Source organism: Apteryx rowi, unplaced genomic scaffold, assembly GCF_003343035.1.
Source record: "Apteryx rowi isolate R43461 unplaced genomic scaffold, aptRow1 scaffold_135, whole genome shotgun sequence".
Lineage (NCBI taxonomy): Eukaryota > Metazoa > Chordata > Aves > Apterygiformes > Apterygidae > Apteryx > Apteryx rowi.
Genome location: NW_020447586.1, coordinates 425,976 through 451,361, shown reverse-complemented (window position 1 = coordinate 451,361; position 25,386 = coordinate 425,976). Strand labels below are relative to the sequence as shown.

General features: G+C 39.7%; 1 protein-coding gene across 1 annotated transcript in view; it reads left to right on the top strand.

Annotated features, from left to right (window-relative positions):
- The first annotated feature begins 6 nt into the window (after nt 1–6).
- Nucleotides 7–25,386, top strand: part of CHSY3 (chondroitin sulfate synthase 3) — a 162,528-nt gene continuing 137,148 nt past the window's right edge. The window contains exons 1-2 of the mRNA XM_026056980.1: nt 7–337; nt 1,784–2,067. Coding sequence (XP_025912765.1) covers nt 52–337; nt 1,784–2,067 — 570 coding nt within the window. The 5' untranslated portion in view covers nt 7–51. The remainder of the gene's footprint in view (nt 338–1,783; nt 2,068–25,386) is intronic.

The following is a 25,386-nucleotide window of genomic DNA, read 5'->3' as shown; positions in this document are numbered from 1 at the left end:
GGGGGCGCGGCGGGCTGCGCCGGGCCCCGCAACTTCCTCTACGTGGGGGTGATGACGGCGCAGAAGTACCTGGGCAGCCGGGCGGTGGCGGCGCAGCGGACGTGGGCGCCCTCGGTGCCGGGCCGCGTGGAGTTCTTCTCCAGCCAGGGCTCGGCCGCGCCGCCGGGGCCGCCGCCGCTGCCCGTCGTGGCGCTGCCCGGCGTGGACGACTCCTACCCGCCGCAGAAGAAGTCCTTCATGATGATCAAGTACATGCACGACCACTACCTGGACAAGTACGAGTGGTTCATGAGGGCCGACGACGACGTCTACATTAAAGGGGGGGGGGCAGCCGGGGGTGGGGGGGTGGGGGGCTAGCGCGGGCGGCTCCGGCCGCAGGTGCGGGGCGGCGCGGCCGTGCGGCCCGAGGGGGGCAGTCCCGCCCCGCCGTTGGCTGCCGGCTTCAGTTCGGTCCCGAGACTCTGCTTTTACGCGCCTCACTTATATATTTATTTATTTATTTAAAACTACTAATAAAAGTTCCCGGTTGGCTCGCTGAGGTTCGCTTTAACCGGGCAAACGCAGCCTTTCCAGGCTGCTCGCAGAGCCGCCGCCGCACTTTGCTGCGCGTCTCTGCGAACTGTTTCCCGTATTTCCATGCGAGTTTTATAGCGGCGCTGGAAAGCGGCGTGCTGGCAACCAGCCTCCTTTGGGCGCGTGTGAGGCTGCCCGGGGAGGAGGGCTGCCTTCTGAGAGAGAGAGAAAAATCACTGCTATTCGTGCAGGGTACTGCTCTTAGCAAGAAAACAAAACAAAACAAAAAGACCTCCAAAAGCTGATGCTGTAAGCATAAGCCTAGGGTGTGAGCATAGTGCAGTCTGTTGAAAGTTAACTTGAGGTAACTGCAGACTTCCCTGTTTGTCACTTGGTTTGTTTGAATGATTTAATGGACTGCTTACTTGCCAGCTGTCATTTGTCTGTGAGATATATACATACAGACATACACATATGTATGTGTGTGTGTGTATATATATGTATACACACACACAAAACACACACGTTTAGTTGCAGGCTTAAAAGCAGTCACTCTTTTCTTTGGGCTCATCTCTGCCTTGAGGTGAACTCTTCTTTAACTGGAGCCTAGTTAAACACATCCACCAACTCTAAACTTCAAAAAATACTAAAAATGTATAAATATTAAATCACAGTTTCTTACATCAGGTAGGTAAGGTGTTTGAAGGAGAAGTGTGTAGACCGTGTACCACGGGAGGTGCTTTCAAAGGTGCCTGAGTTCTACCATGCTCCTAGAGGAGCAGACAGAAAATTATTCTGTGTCAAACAGGTTGATGTTAGTTAATCTAGCTTTGCTCCAGTCTTTTCAAAAATTCATCCTAGTAAATACCTGACATTCCCCCCCCCACACACTTCCTCCCCACCCAGGAACTATATTGGCAACCTGTCCTGCTCTAGAGAGTGGTTTTAAACAAGCAAAGGAGTGCTTTCCATCAACACAGGTTGAACAGAACAAGGTTTACTTGTAAAATTATGTTTTGATCATATTCTGGCTTTTGACTGAATAAAAGTGTCATTGCAGTATTAGTTGGGGATGTTCTTAAAGAAGAGTCTGTGGAAAATGTAAACCTGTCCTCGGATGTTTTCAGTTAGGTGTCGGATGCTGCATTGGAAGTCACTTGGCTGCGATGCTCTGAAGTGCCTGCTAGATTTAAAGAAAGCTTGAGATGCAGAAAAACAGACGTTTGGCAGGCTAGAAAGAGAAGTAATTGTAGCCTTTTGTCTTTTTCAGGTGAAAAATTGGAGGAGTTTCTTCGCTCGCTAAACAGCAGTAAACCCCTGTATTTGGGACAGACTGGTCTGGGGAATATCGAAGAACTTGGCAAACTTGGGCTCGAGCCCGGCGAGAACTTCTGCATGGGCGGACCAGGGATGATCTTCAGCCGGGAGGTGCTCCGCAGGATGGTGCCGCACATCGGCGAGTGCCTTCGAGAGATGTACACCACCCACGAGGACGTGGAGGTGGGCAGGTGTGTCCGCAGGTTCGGGGGAACCCAGTGTGTTTGGTCCTACGAGGTAAGTCGCGACAGCTCGCAGTGTGATGTTTGTTTGCAGGCTCTTGCGTCTTGCAGTGCACATAACCGTCTCTGAAGCCTCTTTGCACCATGATTACATTTTAGTGCGTCTGGCTGAATGCAGACTACAGACTGCAAGGCATTTGCAGCACGTTGCTGCCTGCGGGTTTATTGCTGCTTGTAGCTTTCAGTTTTCATTTGGTAAGAAGCCATGTTTTAAGTATAGCTATGCTATAAGTTGCTAAAGCACTACCTTTAGGGTTTCTGTGTATAATCCTTGACATGATGCTGCTGTATTAAGTGTGCATTTTTAAGATGGGAATTTTTAAAATTCACTTTGTATAATCATGCAGCGTATCTTCTTGTTCTGCAACACGCATTCTTAAAATGCATAGTGGTATTTGAGGAAAAATTGCCTGTCTTTTTTTTTTTTTAATTATTCTAGTGCCCTTTAATAGAGTTCATTATATTCAAAAGTGAAAGCAGGCTGTTTTTTTTTTTCTTGTGCAGAAACAAAATTTATTATACTGCTTGTGTCCATGTTATATTTTTAGCAGTATTTCACTCTACATTTTTGACACTGTTCTTATGTGCATTACAGACACGAGCAGTGTAGCAAATTTTACTACGCTGAAATTATTTCAGCAACAAATGACTTCATTCAGTAGTAGCATTTTCTAAAATGTTAAGGATGTGTTACAGTACCATTAAAGTTTGATTGCAGTGCTGTGGCTAGCACCCGTGGCTATTTCACTGGGAAGGCTGTGAGTAGTGGCAAGATTTATCTTTGTAGATCAAGACAGGCTAAGTGTATGCTGACGGAAAGAGTAAAGGGTGATAGCTAAAATGATGAATATGACTTCAGTTATTTTGACTGGTTCTTTAATATTAATATATGCTTGCCCTTGTGGCACTACCTCATTAAGCAAGAAAAATCATTTAAACGGGCCACTGAAAGAGGTTATGTGCCATTAAAAACAAAAAGACGAGAAAAATAATTGTTTTTGTGCATTAGTGTTTTCCTGAAAGGCTCAGGAAAAGGTGGCTGTTTTTTAACATGGGTTTGGTAGGCTACAGTGGATGTAAATAGATGAATGAAAGTAAATCTTAAGTAGTTAATGCTTACTAAGTAGATTAATTAGCGGTGGGAATCATATTCTCCGCAATAGAAATGTGTTTTTTAGAAATGGCTTCAATAAATATTGCATGTCACAATGTTTTAAAAAAATATACTGGTTACACTGGTAGAAGGGGGAAGGTATTTACCATGTGGGTGGGTGTCAGTGTTTGACTGGTACTGCTTAATCAGGTTTTTAAACAGTATGCTAATTTTGTAACTTGATCTTATATTCTGATATGTTTGGGCTGTGTCTGAATGCGTTAGCTTTAAAATCCTTAGAGGTATTTGACATCTGCTGGTCTGTATCAGGCAGCAGAATTACGATTCTGTCTTAACTTCCAAGTAGTATCTTGGAAGATCTTTCTTTGTTTTCCGGGTTTCTCATATTGGGGAGAGATCTAGGGAAGGAAAGAAAACTAGATAGTAGATAAAATTATCCCCATGGTTGTAACTGATGCTGAATGTTGGGAAACTTTGACTGCAGACATTGAGGGTAAGTGATATAGAGCAAACAATAAATTATTTTCTTCTGTTTTGGAGACAGAGTTACACAACTGCCCAGAAGCTCACCTTTTCAGGGTAGGATTGGGATCTGAGAATGTAAAGTTTGTGGGAAGGGGCTGTGTGTTTTCACAGGATCTAGAATGAAGGTGATACCGGTCTTGACTGTCAGTTGTTCCTGAAGGCCCTGTGACTATATAATGAAGAATTTTAAAGAGGTGTATGGTAGGTATTGCAATATCAGGTGTTTATTAGGGTGCAGGATATGTCTGAGAGAAGAATCTTTAACGTTGTTGCCTGTACAGTGTACACAAATGATGATGACAAAGCTATTCTTAGGATAGTATTTAAATATTAAATCTCCATGGAGGGGAGGATGTGAAAAAGTGTATCCTACTGTGAGAAACCAAAACCCAGTCATTTTGAGACACAAGAAACTTGTTTTTCCTTCTGCCTCCATTTAGAGATGCTATCAAGCAGACCACAACTTCTGCAGACAAATTGATTTTCTCTTTTTTTTTGATTTACTTAAGATTGTTGTTTTCAGATATCCACTTTTTATATTAAAAACTTCAAATATCTGAATTACTTTAGGCATACACTTTGCAAGAGTCCATTGGGTCAAATTCTGTGTGTGCTATGATGCAGAGTTGGGAGCTTAATATTCCAATTTTGGCAGAGCTTTGGCTCTTCTGATAAACCAAAGGATCCTTAGGTTGCATTTGTGCTTTGGCATCATTTCATCTCTTTATTTAGTAGGTTGTTTTGAAGCAGTCTGTGATACTGCACCTGAACTGATTGCGGTGTTGCAGGTTGTTAAATTAGACTGTCTTAGGTGTGACTTCTTTTTTTCCCTACGGCATTAAAGCTGTTACTGTGTGCTTTCTCATGGCTGCTTTAGATCAGCAGCGTGCTTTGTGTACGGAAGGGGATTTTTTTTTTCTTTTTTTTTCCCTCCTCAAATACATGTGTACAGATCCCAAGATTGAGGCTCATACTTTCTGCATAGGCAGTTCAAAACTTGTCCTGAGCTCTTCTTACTGTGTTTAGGCTATTAAACTCTGAGTCCTGTTTGGCTGTAGGTCTTTATGAACTTCATTGCTTTTGAGAACACACCTAGTTTGTATTTAGTGTATGTTGTTTAAGACTAATGTAAACTGCATGCAACTCCATTAAAATTAATAGATATAGAAAAGCTCTAAAAGAATTGAATCAGTGTTGCATCATTTTATTATTATTTTTTTCCCCCAAGAATTGGAACTTAAACTGTTTTGGGGGAGTGGAGGTGGAAGAAACTGAAGTGCTCATGAGAAAAACTGAAATGCTAGAGTTTTGCTGGGTGGCTGAAGGTGTGTAGGTAAGATGGACTGTCTGTCTGGGTTCATTCCCCTTCTGTTCAGGGCTAGCTAGAAAGCAGTAATTCCATGCTAGGTTGTCTGCATGACATACTGGCAAGGAGAGGATTAACACTTTGATTTTTGGCGTGCGGATGAGCAAGCACAAGAAGCGCTGTGCGAGGCTGCAGAGCTAAGGTCCTGTTGGCCCAGACTTGGAGGCAGGTCCGAAGCCTGCATCTCCCACATACCTTGGAGGTGATCAGTCTCCCTGCCTCTGCCTAACAAGCTCCTCCACTTTAAATAAAGAATTAGTCATCAGATTGTTGAGAGAGGGAGTCTAATAGCAGGGTTTTGAGGGCACTTGTCTGGAGGCAGGAGATAAAACCCTGCCCTCAGGTTGCAATTTGATGGTTTCTCTAAAGCAGCATCAATATGGGCTTTTGCCTAAGAGTGGTTGCTCCTTTCGTTGCTGTCCTGTTGTGGGACGATTTGGGCAGCCGTGTGGTGAGCTGGAGCAGAGCAGCGAGCCACTCAAAAGCTGGACCTGACCAAAATGATCTTTTTCACCTGGGTCAGGACTCACCACCAAGCTTTATTGAGCAGCAGCACCAGAAAGAAAGAGGAGAGGGTGGCAGTTGGTCAGGAACGAATGAGGAGGATGGGGTGACACTGCCCATCTCCATAGCAGGCTACATTCAAGTTGGCTGAAATCAGTAGCTGGACTACAGCCTAAATCAAAGGCATTTCCCTGCTGCTTTAGGAAATACCTGCTGGAAGCTTCTTACTTTGGATGGGTTTTGTTTCTGTTTTCTACACAAAGTCCGTCTTGGTTCTAATATGTTTTTTCTACTAAATTTTAGTTAAGTGATTATTCTCCAGTTTCGATGATGCTATAATGATTGAGGCGCAATAAAGCGTGCACGTTTGTCTAAAAGAAATCTCTCTGTTTTTGTTAGGCGCTACCAACTTTTGCTTCCCAAGATCAATAACAGAGATTAAAAAGGGCCTTCTGCTTCTGTGCTTTCAAAATCCATTCTTCAGTCTAGTCTGCTCTCCTCCCCTAATTTTGAAGCTGAAGAATGTTTCTCTTTAAATAAATGCAGAGATTAGCTTTGGCATTAGTGACTCATACTCATTTTATTCTTCTGAAATAAAAATATAATTAAAAACTGAGATGGTATGATGTTTCTTGCTTTGCCATTCAGGAGGTACCTGACTATAGAGGGCTATTTGGATAAAAAGGCTGGCTTTATTCCCCCGCCCGCCCCTCTTTTTTTTTTCCTTAATGCTTTTTCTGATTTGAAAAGACCGTTTTGTAATTTGTAGTCCATGTGCAGGACAAACCAAATAGTTCAGTTCTGCGAAAGGGCAAAATAAAATGCAAGGCATAAATTAGCTGGCTGTAACAATTCCAGTGGGAGTCAGACGTTGGCAGGGTGGAACTACTGAGGATCAGTGAAGCAGAAGAGTATTTCAGGAAATGAAAAATGATAAATGGAAAGGTAAAAAGGTTCATCAATGTATTGGGGACATTTATTATAACATTGGAGTTTTTTTTTTTTTTCTTTCCCTTTTGGGTATCTTTTTTCTCCCTCCTGCAGGAGAGGAACATGCATTACAACTACACACAAAGCACCCCATGTACTTCTGCCCTTTTGGTATTATGTACTGCGATACGGGAAGTTCTATGAGAATTGTAGAAAGAATACAGTCCTATTGCTGCAACATACTTGTTTAAAAATGAAGCTCTTTAATGTCCTTTTTATTGTTGATTTCTGATAGTTAAAGAAAAACATCGTGTGCAAATATTTATTCAGATCAAGTTACATGCTCGGAAACGTTCCCTGTACGGTGCATTGGCACGCAGAATATCTCCTGAGGTACTGCAGCCTTTAAAAGCCATCTCTGCTTCTGCTAAAGCCACTTCATCTTTTCCTTTTTATTAACAGTTTTGCTTCCTGATGTCTTTTAATTTTTGATTCAAGTTTCTGTCTCTCTCTCTTTCATGGAGATGTTGCTGGGTCCCAACTAAACTTCAAGAGCCAAACATTAGCCCAAACACAAGCGTTAGAGGTGCGTTGGACTCTGATGAAGATAATGTGGTATTTTGCATATGTAGGATAGGGGAGTGATCAATTTTGAAGCAGCAGCACCTGCAACTAGTTGTTTTTCTTGCAGCCTTGTCTACACACTAACGACCACCCCAGTGAGGCTGTTGGTTTTGGGCGGCTTCATTAGGTAGCTGCACAAGTCTGTGGCAGTAATTGGCCACTTATGAAAGTAACTCTGAGGCTGGTCTGAGCATCCTGTTCCTGCCCTTAAACCTTGGGAGACCCCTGCTACAATTGTGATTATTCATTCTTTCATGCATTCTTATTTTAGGGTCTTTGGTGGCTTGCTCCGTTTGAGGTGATATTTCCGTAAAAGTCTAGTGCAGTAGACTAGCTGTTAAAGTGTGTGATTCTGACACAGCTATTGTAATAGTCATCGATTTAAACCTATCACACCGTCCCCCTTGACAGTGCCTGCCACATTATACAATGAAAAAGCTATATTATTATTATTATTATTATTATTATTATTTTAATAGACGTTCAGATGAAGAACTTAAGGTGTGGTTTAGGAGCAACAATGTGCTTAGTACTTTAAGTGAAAATGTGAAACCATGTATTAGGAAACACTGATGTTTTTATGTTATTACTTTTTACCCTGAGATTATTTTGTATATTTGACCTTAAAATCAAACAAGTCAAAACATTTGGGAGCAATAGTTTATATAGATATTTCCAGGATTAGCTTTCTCTTCAAAATTTTGCACTTCCTAGGTGTTCTGAAGTGTACATTTCCCTTTCAGACTTACAGGTTTGATTGTGTTTATTGGTTGTGGTTAGACAAAAAGCTTTGTTAAACTGTGTTGCTGAAGTTTTGTGAAGATGAATTGTGTGTTGCAGATTAACGTGTAAATCAAATAGTACAGAGCTTGTCAAAGTGTATATAGTCTGTAATACTCCAGAGGTTCTCTGCTCCTGCTCCCGTTCCCCAAACCCCCAGTGTTGATAGTTTGTTTTTTTTTCTTACTCTTTCTAGACTGTTTTTTTAAAATCTCTTTTCTTGTTCTGACTTGCAAAGTCTCACAAAGATGACTTTTTTTCTGACTTTTCTTCTGACTTTTCCTTTCCAACTTCATGTCCTTTGAGATCAAAAGACTAGATTCTACTGAAATACAAAATGCTCCGAAAGGAAGAAGTTGGCAGTTATAAACAATAAGGGTTAAAAAAAAAATCAATGTTTCTGTAGAAAAGTATTTGAAATAGGCACTAATTAAATGCACTTACATTTACTGTGATATTTCATTAGGCAGAAGAAATAGGATATGGTTCTTTTTTTAGAAGGATAAGCTTTCAAGATATTCTTCCCATTCTGTATGTCTCTTGGGAATTCTCTACCAGAAGACAATTAGGTGTACTGTGTGGCTAGCTCATTTTAGGTCTTGAGGCCTTATTTATTCAGTGGTTATCATTGCCAAACAGCTTTCCACCTATTTTTGGTGCTCATATGAGAAGGTGTATGTGTCTATAATATAATAATATATATATAATTATATATATATATATATGTATATGTATATAAAAGAAGTCATCATATACGCTGCTGTATTATATGCTCAACAATATGGTTTTATTCAAATATTTAATATTGTATCGATTTTATTACATAACATCATTCAAAAGAGTTTTAAAGTGTAGCAAGAACTGCTACCCTTTGAGGAGCTTATTCCCTCTGACCAATGCCTTCTAATAGTTTGAGCTCAAGATCAGTCCACAGGTTGGTAACTCTCTGGTGCATGTTTGAAACTGGACAAGAAGTATATGTGTAGCTTCACTACCCTGTAATATTTTTGGCTTCCTGGATATTACACTAAGAAAAGATTCTTGGCCAGCTTTTAAGATTTTTTTTTTTTAAGCGTATATATGCTTTTGGAAACAACATCTTAAACTAAAGTATAATTTGAGACGGCTCTGGAGGAGAATAAGCAGCCTGGCAAGTGACACAGGCTTTTTTTAATGCTATTTTATGAATAACTTAATCTTGAAGCAAAACTGGAAAATGGAGGTTACCTTCTCCTTTATTTTAACTAAGTGTTTTGGAGAAGAAGGCGCATCTTTATAGTAAGACGGGTCTTACTCCACGTCAGTTTAACTTTTATCTTTACTAAGCTAACATTTGGGAACTTTTAAAAAAAAGTCTAAAATAGTCTCTACAGGAATGTGCCAGGTTGAGCAGGCCTGGTTTTGGTGCACTTGATACTTTGAAAGATTTTAAAGATTCCTAACTTTTCTTCTTTTTTTCTTTTTTTTCCCCCCCCCAACCTGCTTCCCATTTCTTTATTTTTACCACAATCCAAGAGCAAATTAATGTCTGAAGGATAATAATATTAACTCCAGGAAAGATGCTCCCTTTGACTCTTTCTTGCTGGTCTTGGGGAGGTGTTTGTTGGTGGGGTGTGTTTGTTCTGGGCATGGCGTGTGTAACCAAGCTTTTCCAGGTATGCCCCTGGATACATTAAAGGAATGCACTGTAAGTATACATGGCCTCAACTATTGTGCAAGGCGTACGGTGCAAATGTATGTGTGTACATTGTTGCTACAACTGCATGCGTTTAAAGCATGTACCTAATAGGTACCCAAGCTCCTGGGGCAAAAGTTAGGCTCCTCTGGAGCTTTTGAACTGTACTGCCGGATATTGCTTGCAGTTTCTCTCCTTTAGAGCTTAAGAATTTAGCTTTTAGCTTCTTCCCCATATCTCTTCGTAGTTATTTCTGTACCTTTTTGATTTGTATATGTGTGTGTTTTGGCTTCCAGCTTCAATTTAACTTTGCTTTTGAGCTTTCCATTTTCCTTGCTGCAGGCTGTAGCACATCTATTACCATAATATCTTTTCATCACCAAAGGGGGCTACATTATGGACCAGCTCTTATCCTAGCAGGATTACATAGCTTCCTGGTTTTGATCATGATAAAACATAGTGACTTTTTCTGTCACTTTTCATCAGTTTTGGGCAGAATTTTCAAAAGTGCATGAGTCCCAGTTCCAGAAGTCAGGGAGTTTAGCTAGAACGGATGTAGCCAATGACAAACCGTTTGGGAAGGTTCCTAACTCAGCAAATGAAGCACTGACAGTTTTATTAAATGCTATTAAGGTTTTAAATTGTTGTTTAAAAAGAAGTAGTTAGGTATAAATCTATCCTGTTAAACAAATAAGTCAGTGCTGGTATTCCACCTACCTCGGATTCTTTTCTTCTTGTACTCTAAATTTTTGTATTTGAAGATATTTTCCTCATGTGATAGAGGGAACTAATTCACATACCTATGGGAAGTGGCCTGTAGTGAAAGAATAAAAATATGAAATATTGTAAAACAGGGAAAAGTAACTTTTCTTAATGTTTCGTTGTGGTTATTTTGGGATCTATAGTATTTTGTATAACCAAGAGAGTCATGTAGCTGTATGTGTATGTTTGTTTGGTTTTGCTTGTTTGTTTGTTTTATGGCATCTTGGTGCTTTGAGGTTTGCTTAGAGTTGCAGAGTGTGTCTGTTCTCCCTTTGCAGAAATGAAGGCTGGTTTGTATCTTCAAAGAGGAATTCCTTACCAAAACCATGCATTGGGCATTCCTAAAATGCATCCTGGTCATGAGAAGTGGGTATTCACTTCCCTCCCGTTGTGTCGTGTCCCCCCACCAAATCAGTTAGCCTTAGTTTTTAATGTACTAACGCTGGGAATAAACCTTACTTTAGGCTCCCCCTTAAATTCCTATCCCAGCTATACTGCTGACACTTATGCTGGAAGGTGACAGTTGTCATAGGAGACGTATCTAAGGGATGTGTGATTTTTTTTCTTGGGGCAGAGTGCCTTCGATGAATAAGGGCTAGGTGTGTTTCCTCAGTATGCTCACTAACTACCCCAACCTAGGCCGAGCTTCCTAATGGGAAGACTGTTAGAACGTGGGTGACTTTATTTTAGCTGTGCACAATGCTAGATGTAGGAGGAGATGCTGGAAGGAGGTAGGGTGGAAAAATAGACCGTCTTTCCTTCACTGAGTGGAGCATCTTGTCTTGGAGAAGAGCTGCAGCCAACAGTGGCTCATGATTGGGTCCTTCATCCTCACCAGCTGTTTCTGGAGCCTGTGGTGATGTGCTATTGATGGAGTGGTGATTAACAACTGCGCTGTTTGAATGCCTTTGGGAGCGTAGGACCCTCACCCACCTCTGGGCGAGACTCCGATGCTGTGATGTCGGTCTGTGTCTGTCGGACAGAGGATCCAACCCCAGGCATCTTCCGTAGTGTTTACTTACTGATCACCGTGTTGTGCAAGTGTGTTGAGGGATGTGAAAGCACCGAGGCTCCCCTGTTGATCCGAAAAGGGTTTCCATTAACTGAGCGTGCTGCTGAGAGATTGCTGATACAAGTGCGCTAGTTCGGAAGGGGAGAAGGTAACTGAGGTCCTTGAAACAACCACGTTAAATATCTGCACAGTCTGTTCTTGAATGTAGGTTAGTTATTGGCTTGATTAAATAGGAGCGCTCAAATTTTTCATGTATTTGAACACTGGTGGTACCTACTCTAACATCTGGAAATATGCTGCAATAGTAACATTTCTGCAAGTAACTCCAGAAGTGCAGGAGCTTCCCTTTAGGACCTCATCTTGGTTTAAAATAGCTGTGCCGGCTGGAATATTTACTTTAGTACTGAACTCATAATTTTAGTAAAATAACCTCATTGTTAATTTTCCATTGCTAAATATCATTTGGAGACCTGCTGTTTCCCTTGGAAATGGCCTTTGAAAAGATGTATTTGGAAGCTCCATTCTTACATCTCTGGTACAGCTAACTGGAAAACAACCAACTAATAATTTCATTGCAACTTTAATATCTGTGTCACCTTCAGTAGCTACGCTTTGTGTCCTTTGAAACCTGAAGGAAGGTAGTAAAATGTGATGCCCTGTGTGGGGGAGAAGGGATTCATGGTTTACTTGTTGACCTCATTTATTTATGTTTGGTCACAATTCTGCTAATAGGGTTGATCAAAATAAATCTTTCTCTGGAGACACAATACTACCTCATGCAAATTAATTGACAAATTAATTGACTTTTTTTTTTTCCTTACTGCATCCATTATGATCATACAGGGAGCATGTAGTAAAAATACTTACTATCTTAAATATATCAATTATATGGCAAGAGGAAGTTTATTGAATAATACAAGGCTAGAATCATATATTGTTGCTCTGTTTGTTTTTTTTTTCTTATTTCAAGGAAAAAAAATGTGTATTTTCTAGTGCAGTTTTTATTCTTTGTTCATTAAGGTTAAATGCATAGTAATGAGAGATGTCCAGGGCTAGGCCTAGGGCTTTTTTGGCATTTGTTCGTCAGTACAGATAGTAAGACAGAAACACTATTGTATTTAGGAAGATGGTATTTCCATTGATTCGCACAGAGTAAGGAAATATTTAAGAGACCTCAATGCCTGGAACCAATTTTTATGCTTTCACGTTGCTTAAGAACTAATTGGTTGCTGCAGGATTGGTTGACTAACTGATGCTAGAAGGCCTGTKTTTCATTTGGATGTTCTTGCACAACTTGTGTTGGTGTTAAGGACTAAAGCTGATGAGTACCTAGGATTGTGTTCTAATGCCGACCGCCTTAAAGCGCGTGTGCTGGAGCATTTTGTGCAGCTGTGTATTTCTGAATCTGCCCTTGTAAACATGTTCTTAGTTGTTTTTTTTTTCYTTTTCTTTCTTTTTTTTAAGCTAACTTTATAAAACATGAAGGTTTTTCCAGGGAGATTGGTTTGATGCTGCAAGCTGTTAAATGCTTTTAGCTTCCATGGAAAGTATATTGAGGACTGCAAGTAAAAATTTTTCTGATAAAAAATTTGCTTCTAAATTGCTTGTACTGAACTTTTAAGCCTTAAAATGTATCATTTACTGTTTTTAGAACATACTTGTTGATCACATGGTGGCTTTTATTTGCTCCAAATCTGAGCAAGAAATGATTCCTAAATAGTATGTTAGGAGGAAAAATTTGCAAGTACCACACAAACGCAGCCATTTTTGAAGCATAACTCAAATGCTTTTTTCTCCCTACTGTGCTTATGTTCAGGAGTGTCCTTCCTTCTCTGCCTTGGATATACCAAAACCATGAAAGATTCTCTTGTCTTTGTTCAATAAAATTCAACCTTTAAAATGTCACCAAGGTCAATTAGGATCATCAGTGCTTAAAGTACAGTATTGAGGTATATGTACTGTTTTAGTCTTACTGACAGCTAAAGCACTCATTTGAAGGATATATATATATATTTCTTGTTCATTTCTTTAATACTATATTAAGATTCCTTAAACTTCCAACACATTTTCAGAATTTAAATACCCTTCCCCCTACTTCCAGCTATGGGATTGTTAGAGCTGGATTTAATCTTTGGCTCTTGGGTTGAATTGCTCTGTAGCTTTTAGATTTGGAGACATGTTCTTTGGAGCCCTTGTAAGACTGGAAGGGCTCTTGTGGGAATACACTAGTTACACTCTTCTGTTAGTACAAGCATCGCCTCCCGTCATTCCTTTAATAAACTTACTGATCTCTGTCTTTTTTAAAAAAAGAAGGGGGGGGTATTTACCTATGCTGTGCTGCTGGAAGACTGTTAAAAAATCTGATTGTTTTAATAAGTAGCTTCTTAACTTCTTTATGGCCAGTTTAGAGCCATTTGTTCTTGTGCCTGTTGTTACCTTTTCTCTTAGAAAGTTCTTGTTTCCACCCAGGTGCTTGCCCCTAATAAATGCCTGGAGCTGTTGTTTCCTTAGGCGAAAGGATCCATGCTTTCTGTTCCTCCTCTTAATGACCCTTCTTCTGAGACCCTGCCTCACTCTAAATTTTCTAAAAACTTGTGATCAGAATAAGGCATAGTGCTACATCCACAAACTCGGCTGTAGTTTATACAACAGCATCTGTGTTTCCTTTACTGAAAATAGCTTTACTACTGTGACTCAAGATTACATTTACCATTTTTACAGCTTCATTGTACTGTAAGCTCATTATCTTTTTTTTTTTTTTTTTTTTTTTATCTTTTTTTTTTTTTTTTTTTTTTTTTGCATTTGGTTAGTACTCCCAGGTCAGTGTTATCTTCAGCCATTTTCAAGTATTGAGCTTCCAACTAACAACATATTTTACTTTTCCTAAAATCTGTAAGTACACATTAATCTTATTATACCCTAATATATACACTACAAGTATATATTAATCCTGTTGCTACTGGAAAACTGTGCTATCCTAAACATGATGTTGTAATATCAAATAAAAATCCCCTTTTCCCATTGAAAGGAACAGTGCAAACGAGCTTGGTTAGCTTAATGACCTCCAGAGCCAGGGCAGATGCTGTGGTAGCTGGAGAGGGGATGTGCTGCTTTGCATGATCATGTCCCCCCTGGGAAATGATAATGGTTGTGCTAACTCTGCTTGTGCCTTCTTAGTAGATGGTGCTTCTCCCTCCTGGTTTAAACCTGGCCCAACAGCCACAACCATCTGAGCTGAGCCCTGTCTCTGGGAGCCGTTTTGAGTAGCAGAAGTAGCTCAGTCAGCCAAACCTGCCCTCCTGCGTCCGCAGAGCCCATTGGCAAGGGCTGGTGCCCCGATGTGTGGGGGGAGGACGGCTGTCTCTGGAGGTATTTGAAGTCTGCTGGTGGGTTTCGAGGGTCCGCATACGGGAGACATGCCCTGGTGCCCCAAATCTGCGCCTAGCCTCTGTGGTAGCTGTGGTAGCGCTGGTCTGAATTAGCTGGCGACCTTGCTTCAGCAGGTTGGTCCGTGTAAATTCAGCCCATGGATTTTGTGTTTAAGGCTCAGTTCTGCTATATACAATTCTCTTCATAAAGGCAAAACTAAATGGTTGTGATGGAATACCAGCTAGCTTCATGTCTCCTTTGTAGGACAACTTGAAGATGCTACAGCGTTAGCTAGTGACAGCAGTGGGAACTGCTATAATGGCAAACCTGGTGGCTACTTAAACATGCTGCCAATTTGAGAAGCTTCTACATGGTTGAAGCTGAAAGGATATTGCAGGATATTGTATTATTTCTGGAAATGTCTGCCACATTTCTTAGAATATACAGACTTTTCAGTCTGATTTAGTATGGCAGTTTTTATGTTTTTATTTCTGGGAGGAAGCTACAGGGCAGATGGAAGTAGCAGCATGTAGCTCTGAAGAAAGTGGGATTGAGTTTTGAGATACAGGGTAAAAGATGAGTATTGCTTCTAAATTGCAATTATTAAACTTATTTTTTTAAGATGGGCTGCTTATGAAATGACTAGTCAATGAAAAAGAGGTCATTCTGCAGAGTTTAGTTGCACATAGTATGAATTGTTAAATGCTTTCGTTCCAACTTGGGGAAGCTATTCAGTATGTCTTACAGGAAAGTTCACTTTGGTCTTTGAACATTTTGTGATTTTTCCATTATCTTTACATTTTATTTGGAATATTTTCATAATAAAAGAATAAATTATCACAAACACCCAAAGGAGCTCAAAGGAGTATCACAGAATACTTTCTTTTTTAAAGTCACTTTGAATCTGAAGCTGGACATCTGTGGAAGATAAGCATGCCTAATAGTTTCCAGCTTTTGCTGTACAGCCGTTGTAGGCAGGACAAATACTGAATAAATACTTGACTTCACTGCCAGGGTTGGTGCTCTTAGTTGAAGTACACAGACTATTGTGCAGAATTTTTCATGCTCTGACTTCATACCTAATTTGGAAAAAAAGTTCATGTATGTACTGTTTCTGAATGCCTTCTTTCAGATGGAGTGAAAGGAACTCTAATTAATTGTTTAAGGAACTTCAGCTTGAATAAATGTGTGTGTGTGTGTGTGTGTGTGTATAAGCATGTCAGTATTTTTTTAACATGACAGCTTGAGCTAATTTTCTTGAAACATCTACAATAAAATACAGACTTTTTAAAGAGGTTTTTAGATACACTGGAAAAATATGTTCTCATGGAAACAAGACCTCCATAAATGCATTGGTTTCAAGAGAGTAAGGACTCCCAGGAGAAAGTGCTGGTGGGAAATCACCTGCTAAAAATTCATCCTTTAGGAAAGGTGTTACAGTGTCAAGCAGACTGGATTGTTAAAATAAAATACAAAGTGAAATGTTCTGGTGCTGAATAGGTGTGTTCTTCAGTCTTTCAGGTTTCTTTTTTTTAAAAAGGCACTTAGTAGTGCTGGCTGAGTTGTGTGTGTTTCCCTTTCACATGTGGGTGAATGAGTTTTATGGAGAGACCTGTGACAATCATGAGATTATAGTTATTTCCAAAGATCATAAAGTCTTTATCTCAGGCCACGGTAATTTTTTCTTTTCCAAATACTGTCTTAAATAGCTTTCATAGTAGTTGTATATCAGCTATGCTGGTGAATTAATTATATACCATGTATCTGCCATTCATTGTCTTTTAGAGGAGTGGGCTGTGTTTCTTCGAAGACAAGATTCCTCTCTAATTTAAGATATAACTTCCACATCAGACAGCCTATTAATCTGTTGTTTTTCTTTGAAAAATGTGAACTTGCACAAGAGAATAAGGTAGAGTACATTAGGCACGAAGAGAGTTCTAGGTTGTTGACAAGGACAGAAGCGTACCAAAAGTCTTCTCTCTGTATATGCAAACCACTGTCAAGGTTACACCGTATTTTTTTTTTTCTTTCTTTCTTTTTTTTTTTAAATGGAAAATATTAAAGTATAGAGGAAAGCCGTGAATTAATAAAGAACATACTACTGTTAATATGCTCTGGTTAGTGGGATCCTTTGGGTTGTTCTTTGTGAATCTGGAGCTGACACGGTAATGCTTGGTTTCAAAAGTTCTTCCATGTCTGTTTCATTAAGGATTTTATTTCCAACTTTAATGGCAGTGACTGTCTGGCAAGCAATAATGGAACATGTGGACCAGGGCTTGCTTGCTGATAACTGTAGTCCTTGTGGATGGATTCCGTATGCTTATATCTTCTGCCCATGCTCTTCACAGTTAGAAAAATAGAATTTAGCTCTGGGGAAGTGCAGAAAGAAAATGGGATTGCAGAAGATGCTGTGTTTAGTTTTATCTTTTTCCCTACCTTTGAGCATTTAGGAAAGGAGAGAGGAGGAGCAGGAGAAAAATCTGAGCACTATTCTGAGAAGATTTTTACCAGCTGGTATGCTCTAGTATGTGAAATACTGCAAAACACTTGGATAACTTCGACTGTGTTTTGCACCAGGAGGTGCCAATTCTTCTCAGATCGCACCAAGAAAGGCACAAATGCTTTCAAGACAGATAACTGTTCATTAATATCTCTGAAAAGGTGATAGCAAGTTATAGAAGCCTATGTCCCTTCCAGCGCTGGGAACCCTGAAATGAGAGAGCATCAGACAGACCTCTGCTCAGGGCATGGCGTGCTGTGCAGATCCTGTCCGTGGTGAGGCTCATCAGCTCTGTGTTCACTTGCACTCTTAGAGAGTCTGGCTTACAATGCTGTCAGTGATTGATTAATCTGTAATTGGGTCTGAAATGTGGATTTAGCTCCGAAGAGTCCCTTGGGCAATATGCCCTAATATTTTTGTCTCATTAATAAACCTACAGTTCCTGAACAAGTGCATGTAATATTTCAAGTGGACAGAACAATGCAGTACACGCATGCTGATGATTAAGTACACATTGATTACATTTGTTAACTACGCATTTGTTAGGATTAAATAGTGGTCACACGGTGTTCAAGATACGGAGACATACACTTGGACTGGGCATTATGTGTCATCACTAACTCTTTGTACAGTAGTCTTCTGGGCCAGCCACCGTACTCACCCCTTGAACACATGTAGGTAGTTACGTGTATGCCAGTTTAATGTTCATGCCTCTAGGCTGCCTAGCAATGCATAGGGTTTTAACATACAGAGTAAAAGTATATAGTGGTCTAAAACATTGTAAAGTTGCCATTATAGATGGAGCAAGAGGTGAAACAGTAACAACCGTTTGATTAGCTATCCAATACAATAGTATCTAATTCTACCCTTTAGTCTTTCTAGTGTTCAGTTTTCAATTGCCCCTTTGCCAGTATGATGTAGGATCGGGTTGTTACCCTATGCCTTTATAAGCCGTCATGAACCACTCCTTTTCCCCTGAGTCATTGACCATGTAGACTCTACCGTAAGGTTCAGGTGCCCTACCTGGTACTGCAGACAGTGGGACTTTTCCAAGAGGGTGGTATTCGAGGGTGCTTAGCACTTACTGCTTGCTGTTATGGATGGTATAAGGCACAAAAGTAATAACAGCATAGTGGTGGTTCTGTAATGAAACAGCACAAAGCTGCGTAATTGATTCACATACAGTGCACATTGCAGAACGTATTGTGGGGTTTCTGCTTGACCTTTTGAGATAAGGTAGTTTGCTCCTGGGCTAGGACATCAGCTGGGACTAATTTCCCCTGGGGAGTTTGTTATGAACATTTACACCCAATTTTAATCGAAGCCTTGCTGCCTGTGCATGAGCCTTACTAGTCAGATTCATGACGGCTTGTGACAACATGATTGGCCAATTACGTAGAGCATGCAAAGGAAGAAGTAGGCACGTCTGTTTTTTCAGTAGTGCATTAGTCTGTTCAACCAGACCAGCAGCTCTGGGATGATAAGCTATATGATACACCCAGCGTACTTCATGCTTGGCAGCTCGTTGCTGGACCATATGTCCTCCAAAATGAGATCTGTTATGCGGCTGTATGCATGCCAGGGGGCCCAACCACTGGCTGAGCAGGTGGAGGCCCTGAAGTGTCCCTTTCTGGTCAAGACGTGCTTTGAGTTTATGCGGTTGTTTTATTGTGGTGGATCACTGTCTTTTTTTTTCCCCCTTTTCTTTTCCCTGATCCTCTTAGTGGCACAGCTGGTGACCATTAAGTGTTAAGTGGTCTGAAAGGGACTGTCTTGGCTTCTGGGAGCTGCAGAACTTTGTTTTGTAGGTGGTAAAGGTTTGGGTTGTATAAATGGTGGTCACTCAGGTGACCTTTGAATCAATGCTGAGGCTTGGTGTACATAAAGCAGAATTCTTTAGTTTTTTTGAACTTCAATAATGTCAAACTTAACTGTTTATATCATCGTATAGACTGTTTTTCAGCTGACTATGGATGAGTTATTGTTTAAAAAAATAGTGCAAGAGTAATATAAATACTCCCTTTCTAGTTTAGCAACAAACTATTTTAAAGTAGTTTCATTAAATTCTTTTAAATGTGTATGTAATGAAAATTTTAATGTATGGCTATGTGTAATTAGCCTTAGTCTTTACTATGGATTTTCTTTGAAGTGCAAATAAATTATATACTGTTTTGTAAATGGTGATACACTCAGTAATCTAGGACAAGGAGTATACTTTTGGAGAAAAAAGAATCATTCAGAAGCACATACCAGATTTCACTTGGGGGGGAAAAAGTCCACTGGAGGGTGTGTGTGTTTGTATGTGTGTGTGTGTATATATATGTGTGTGTATGTGTATAAATATATATATAAAAAATTTTATTTCTTCAGTTACGTTTTTTAAAATTAATTTTGATGAATACAGGGAATATTTCCAGTGTTACTGCTTCTTCAGAGCTTTTCAACTTCAATTATTACTAAATATATGCATGTTAAATTTAGTGTACCTATCTTCCTCAAGCAGGTTAGATCATGTCTGTGTTTTGAGGCTGGCATCAGTCCTACAACTAATGTGAAACAAACAGCTGAGTCTTTGCAGCTTATAAGCAGCTTGCTCATGCCAGCTCTGGGAGCTTTCTTGGAAGAAAGATGTCAACTTTTGCAGGACCCAGCTTTTCTTCAGTAAATGAATTAATGCAAGTTAGAGTCCTAAAACTGGCTCAGGTATCTCCTTGCAGTAGGCTTTAAGGTTTTATTTAATAGTTTGAAAATACCTTGAAAGGGAAGATGTCATCTGCAGTGCATGAAACATTAATAATCTCTGGAGGTTGCTGAGGAGGAAGTACAATTTTTCTAACCTTTCTTGAACTAATTTTTTGAAGTCCTAGAAGAGTAGCTCTACTTTTCTCTGCTTGCTTAAACCAATAAATATGTGCACAAAGAGACTTCTCAACTTCATTTTCGTCATGAAATCTTGACTAAATTTTTTTTCAATAGAATATTAGAATATGCACATATAAGAATAGGGCTTCAGAGAAAGTCAAATACTTTTTTTTTTAATCATATTTTAGATTTAATATCATGGGGAAACGACACCTAGGTAGTAATTCTCCATGAGGTTAGATGGGAAATCGTTTACTGCTGTGTTAATTTGTGGTATGGAAGGGTGCGTGTCGACAAGTTTTTGTCTCTTATCCAGTGACGAAGACGTTGAAGATGCTGCTGTTTGTTCTTCCTTCTGTGTCAGCACTGTAGGGCTAAACAGCTAAGTGTCACTCCTGAAATATTGCCTTGACGTGAGATGTATCTGAAGAGAAATTCAGTTTTGCTGGGGCCTCCTGGACACATCTGTGTAAGAAATCCCATGTTAATCTGCTTGGCAGCCTTTGTTTAACTTCTGTCATTTTACGGTCAGCCTACTGAAACCTCTTGGTAAAATGTTACGGTATTGCCACATGTTATTAGATAGCTCATTAATTTTCATTTTGTCTCTAGGTGAATTCTTACCCTCTAGAAGAGCTGAACTCCTTGGGTTTCTATCCAACATAAGTAATTATAAAATGTTTCAGTGTTCAAATCTTTTCTGACCTGCTTGTAGGTAACTTCTTTCGCTGTGTGTGTGCTTGGCGAGCAATTCAAATACAACATAATCAATGACATGCAAAGCTGAGCAGGTTGTTTTGGTCCTAAACTGTTAGTTCATGCTATTGGGGTGCATTTGGCTGCAGAATCTATATATTGGTACTGTAAAGTGCTCCAGAAATGTAATTATAGGAAAAATTCATTAAAACAATTATTTTGATGGAAATATACTTTAAAAGGACATGCACTATTGGCAGGAACAAGCCCAAGTTAATCGTCTTTTGAATTAAGGTTGTATAACATAAAGAATAGATTATATTAGAAAATATTTAAGTACTTTTCTTTGTAAGTAAACTCTTCTTGAGGAAAAGAATATTAAAGTAAGCCTTCCTGTCATACGCTGTGGAATAGGTTGTTAAATAATCTATTTGCCCAGATTGGTAGGTTTAGAATAGTCTTTTAACTGACAGACACTGTCATCTGGATGTGTTAGAAGCCTGTACAGGAATTTTTATCCTCATGCCATAAACTGTCTTTGCATTTGGCTATGCTGGTGGTGGTGGTTATTCTCCATGCTGTTGAAAAATTGCACAGCAATTAAGGGACAGGGAATGCAGTTGTTTGCAAAGAGTCCACGAGAGAAGGCCCTGACCCAGCGTGTGACTTGGTGCTGGCTAAGCCCTGCAGCTATGCAGGGCTCGAAGAACCAAGAGAGTGCTCAGTGTCATGTGCGCAGTGCGTGTATTCTGCATGGTCGGTGCTGAAGATGGGGTGCAATAACAGAAGGCAAAATTTTAAGGTAGTTGTGAGGAGACAGAGTGAGGACGCTTGAGCAGGCGCTCATTTGAGAAGTCTTCTGCAAGCTTGTGGGAGAAGACAAAAAGGGGTACTTAATGCAACGCTCTCACCATCTCCTCCAGTGGAGGAAAGCATAACATGACCAAATGAGAGCTTGAAAGAGAAAAGCAGAGAGTATGGAAAAAATGTGTTCATCTAAGAAGGGATAAAAGCCAAAGATGTCTAGCCTAGGGTGAGATGTGTAGCCTTGGGGCAGGGCCTTGAAATTGAGGTTTCTGAGCTGAAGGTATCAGAGTTGGAAACCAGGGGAGGCATTCTGTGACTGCAAAGGGACATCCCATTGGCGTTCTTGTAAGTAGGCGAGGAAGGGATAAATTGGAATAACTATTCTACACCAATGAAACCAAAGGCAGTCAGTTCAAACCTGGTAATGGTGATGGGATATTCTTAACCACTATGCAGTGGTTTCATTTCACTAGGACATGTTATATGGTGGGCAGAGGAGGCGATGCGCTGGTCTCCTATTCTTCAAAAAATCCCATTTATTAAGTGCTTATAGCTAACATAAATGAAGCCTAAATTAAGGGTTTAGTAAATTGTAATTTTAATAACAAGAAATCCTCTCCCTGGGTATCTTTTTCCAAATTAGGAATTTCTTCACAGCTCTCCTAGTTTGTTTAGTCTTTTTGGTTTTGTTTTTCCACAGCAGTGGGGTTGGCATCCACACCAACGTAAATAAAATGAATTGAGCTATACAAAGAAACAGTGATCCATGGATGAAAGTAACTTCTGGAAGTGTATTCAAATGTATGGCATGTTTTATAGTTACTTGTCACTATTGATGGTTTCTTTGTTGGCAGTGGGTTTTTCCCCTCCCCAACTATAATGGAGTAATGTTGTCATTAAGGTATTTGTGAACTGTAATTTGTTAGGAATGAATTTCCCCGACTTTTCACTATAATAAAAAAAATCCATTTTTTTATGGCAGAATCTCTACAACAGGGAGATTTTTGCTGTTCATCTTGTTCATTTTTAGAATACTAGTGTGCATCTTGTTTATTTTGAGAATACTAGTTTGAAACACCAGACTGTAACGTCCAGTTATTTCAAACAGAGCTGAGGGTCTATTAGAGGGGTTCTATTAGATCCACTTTTTGTTAGGCACTGATTTTTTTTCCTCTGTAAATGTAAAAATTCTCAGTGGGGGCCCCTGGGGGAAAAAAGTAAACTAGCAGCTTTGGTAACTTCTGGAAATGGTTTCTGTAAGTTTATTAGGTAGAAGTTCTCACACCCTGTAGCACCCCCCCCCCCCCCAATACCTGTTAGGCTCCTGTTTCTCTTCAGCTGCTGCTTTGTGGCCATGGTATAAAAGTGAAGCTCTTCCTCTATGGTCCAAAATGCCCAGAGATTTGAGTTCTTGCCTAGCTGGAACGGGCTGTCAAGGCTGAGGGGAGCAACACAGGGTTTGGACCCTGGAGATGGTCTCCTAGCATTGGTACCTCTCAGTGTTTCCAGGAAGTGAGTTAAGATTGGTGATTGCCTTTTAGCTGAAATGTTTTTAAAAGTAGCAGTCTGTTTATAAAAGTTATGTATCATTTTAAAATGTGGCTATAATTTGTAAAATTGCAATTTAAAAATACATATATACTGTGGAAAGGGTGTTTAAAATAGAAGCCAAACTAAAACATCTTTCAATGTTATTTTAGGGAATTTGAAATTGGAGGTCGGGGTGTATACAACAGGTTGTCCGTATTGCTCAAATTGCAGTAACAAGAGTTTAGGTGATACGACTCTTGGGACCTGTTTTTATTTTGTGTTTTGGGAATTGCCCAGGGTTTTTATAAACACTGTGCAATAACTATTACAGGAACATTTTCAGTTTTGGCATTCAGGTTTTCAGCTTCTTCTCTTTTTTGTTCTGTACTAACTACATGCTTCCGGTCTTGCCTGAAATACAATTTTTTGCTTTCAGTTACCAGCTGACTTCCTACGGAAAATTGCTATAATGAAAAATCAGACTGGAAAATTGTGCCTGTTTAATCTGTCCATTTTACTGTTCTGCCTCATTGAGAGTCTCATTGTCAAACCAGTCAATTTTTTTGATTCTACTTTGTTTTTTTTTGGGGGGGGGGGCGGGGGGCGTTATCGATTATTTTTAGCCAGTATATCTTATGCTGCATGCAGTCCTTTTTATAGCTTTTCAGTTTGAAGTGTATACTTGTATTTCACGTCTATCAACTGTTCTCAGTAAGCTAACTCAAAAGCAAGCCAAACTTTAATATGCTGCAGTGTGCAGCAACTTCTGAAAGCGCAAGCTAAAGATAAAATTCTAGCTCCTGGATAAATTGTCAGTTTTTGCAGACTGCGTCCTTCCGTGCACTATAGAAGCAGAAAAAGTGAATTAAGATTAGAACAGCTATCGTGTAGATATAATTACTATCATTGATCCCTATCTACATCCTTTCTTCCCCTCAGCCCTGCCTCCCGGCGTCCTCGGGGAGCTCTGGGTGCGTGGAGGGTCCTCGCTTGCTGGTAGCCCACCGAAGGGACGTCCCTTTGGTGGGCACAGTACGGTAGGAAAATAACGTATCAGCATGGCATGGAGGGGAGAGAACTGTAAAACAACGGGCTCTTCTGAAAGTGTTTTTTATTATTGTTTGACGTTCAGCAGACAGATGAGCATAAAGAAGGCAGTTTTCAGGCAGCGCCATTTGCCATGTGAATTGCCAGCCCTCTTGGGGTCTGGATTTTTTTTTATTTTTTAATTCTAAATTTTAATCTTTGAGCATTTTAACGTAACTAAGACACAGCAGAGTCTTGCTGTCCTTGACTGCTTTTCAAGGGAGTATTATTACAGACGTTGTTTGCACTCTTTCACCAAGTTTAAAAGAATGAGTGTTTTTTTTTTYCCCCCTTTTTTCTTTTAAATATGGAAAAGGCACGTTTCTACTTTCTGGATTTTTTTGAGTGAATTTGCCAGAAAAACAGAAGGAAAAAATACAATTATTTGGACAATTGTAAGTTCTGATGCCATGTTTAGTACTCTGAACTCTTTTCTGCTTAATGATTAGGTTATCAGACCATTTTGCGTAAACAAGGTTTTATTTTCGCCTTTTATTTAAGGTTCACACTAACTGTGTAACTATGTCAGCTATTTTGAGTTTCTCTAATAAGTAAACCTGGGTTATTTACAAGATGCAGAACTTCTGTACCAAGGAATGGCAGCTATTGTATTTTGTCCAGATGCAGAAGGAACATGTATATACATATAATTTTAATTATGAATATGTACTTTTATGAATACATGTGTAAATGTCTGTTCTTGTATTTCTTCCTCCAGCCACTTGTGTTTACAAATTTTTTTTTCCCCCAGTTTTCTCTTGTCTTGAGCAGGTCAATGTCATGAGATTACAGCTACGGGAAAGAGAGCTGTTCATAAAAAGAAATAGTTCAACGCTTTGTCCCTCAGCTAGTGAAATAAATATATTAAAAATCCTGTAAGAATGACAGAATTTATTGAAGAGTTTATTACCATGCGAGTAGTTCATTGATTTCAGCAGTGTTGCTGGTATACAAAACTTGACTATGTGATTATCTTCCACTTTGAGAAAGAGGAACTGCTAAAGCTTTTATTAAAAAATTTCTAAAACAATATACTTCGTTCAAATACAAGCAGTGTGCATTAACTGCTCTAGCTGATAGTCACAGATTTCATGAATTGTACTATACTGGAATAGCAATATTGTTCCTGCTTAAGACTTTTTTTTTTTCTTTCCCCTCCCCCTACTGTTTCT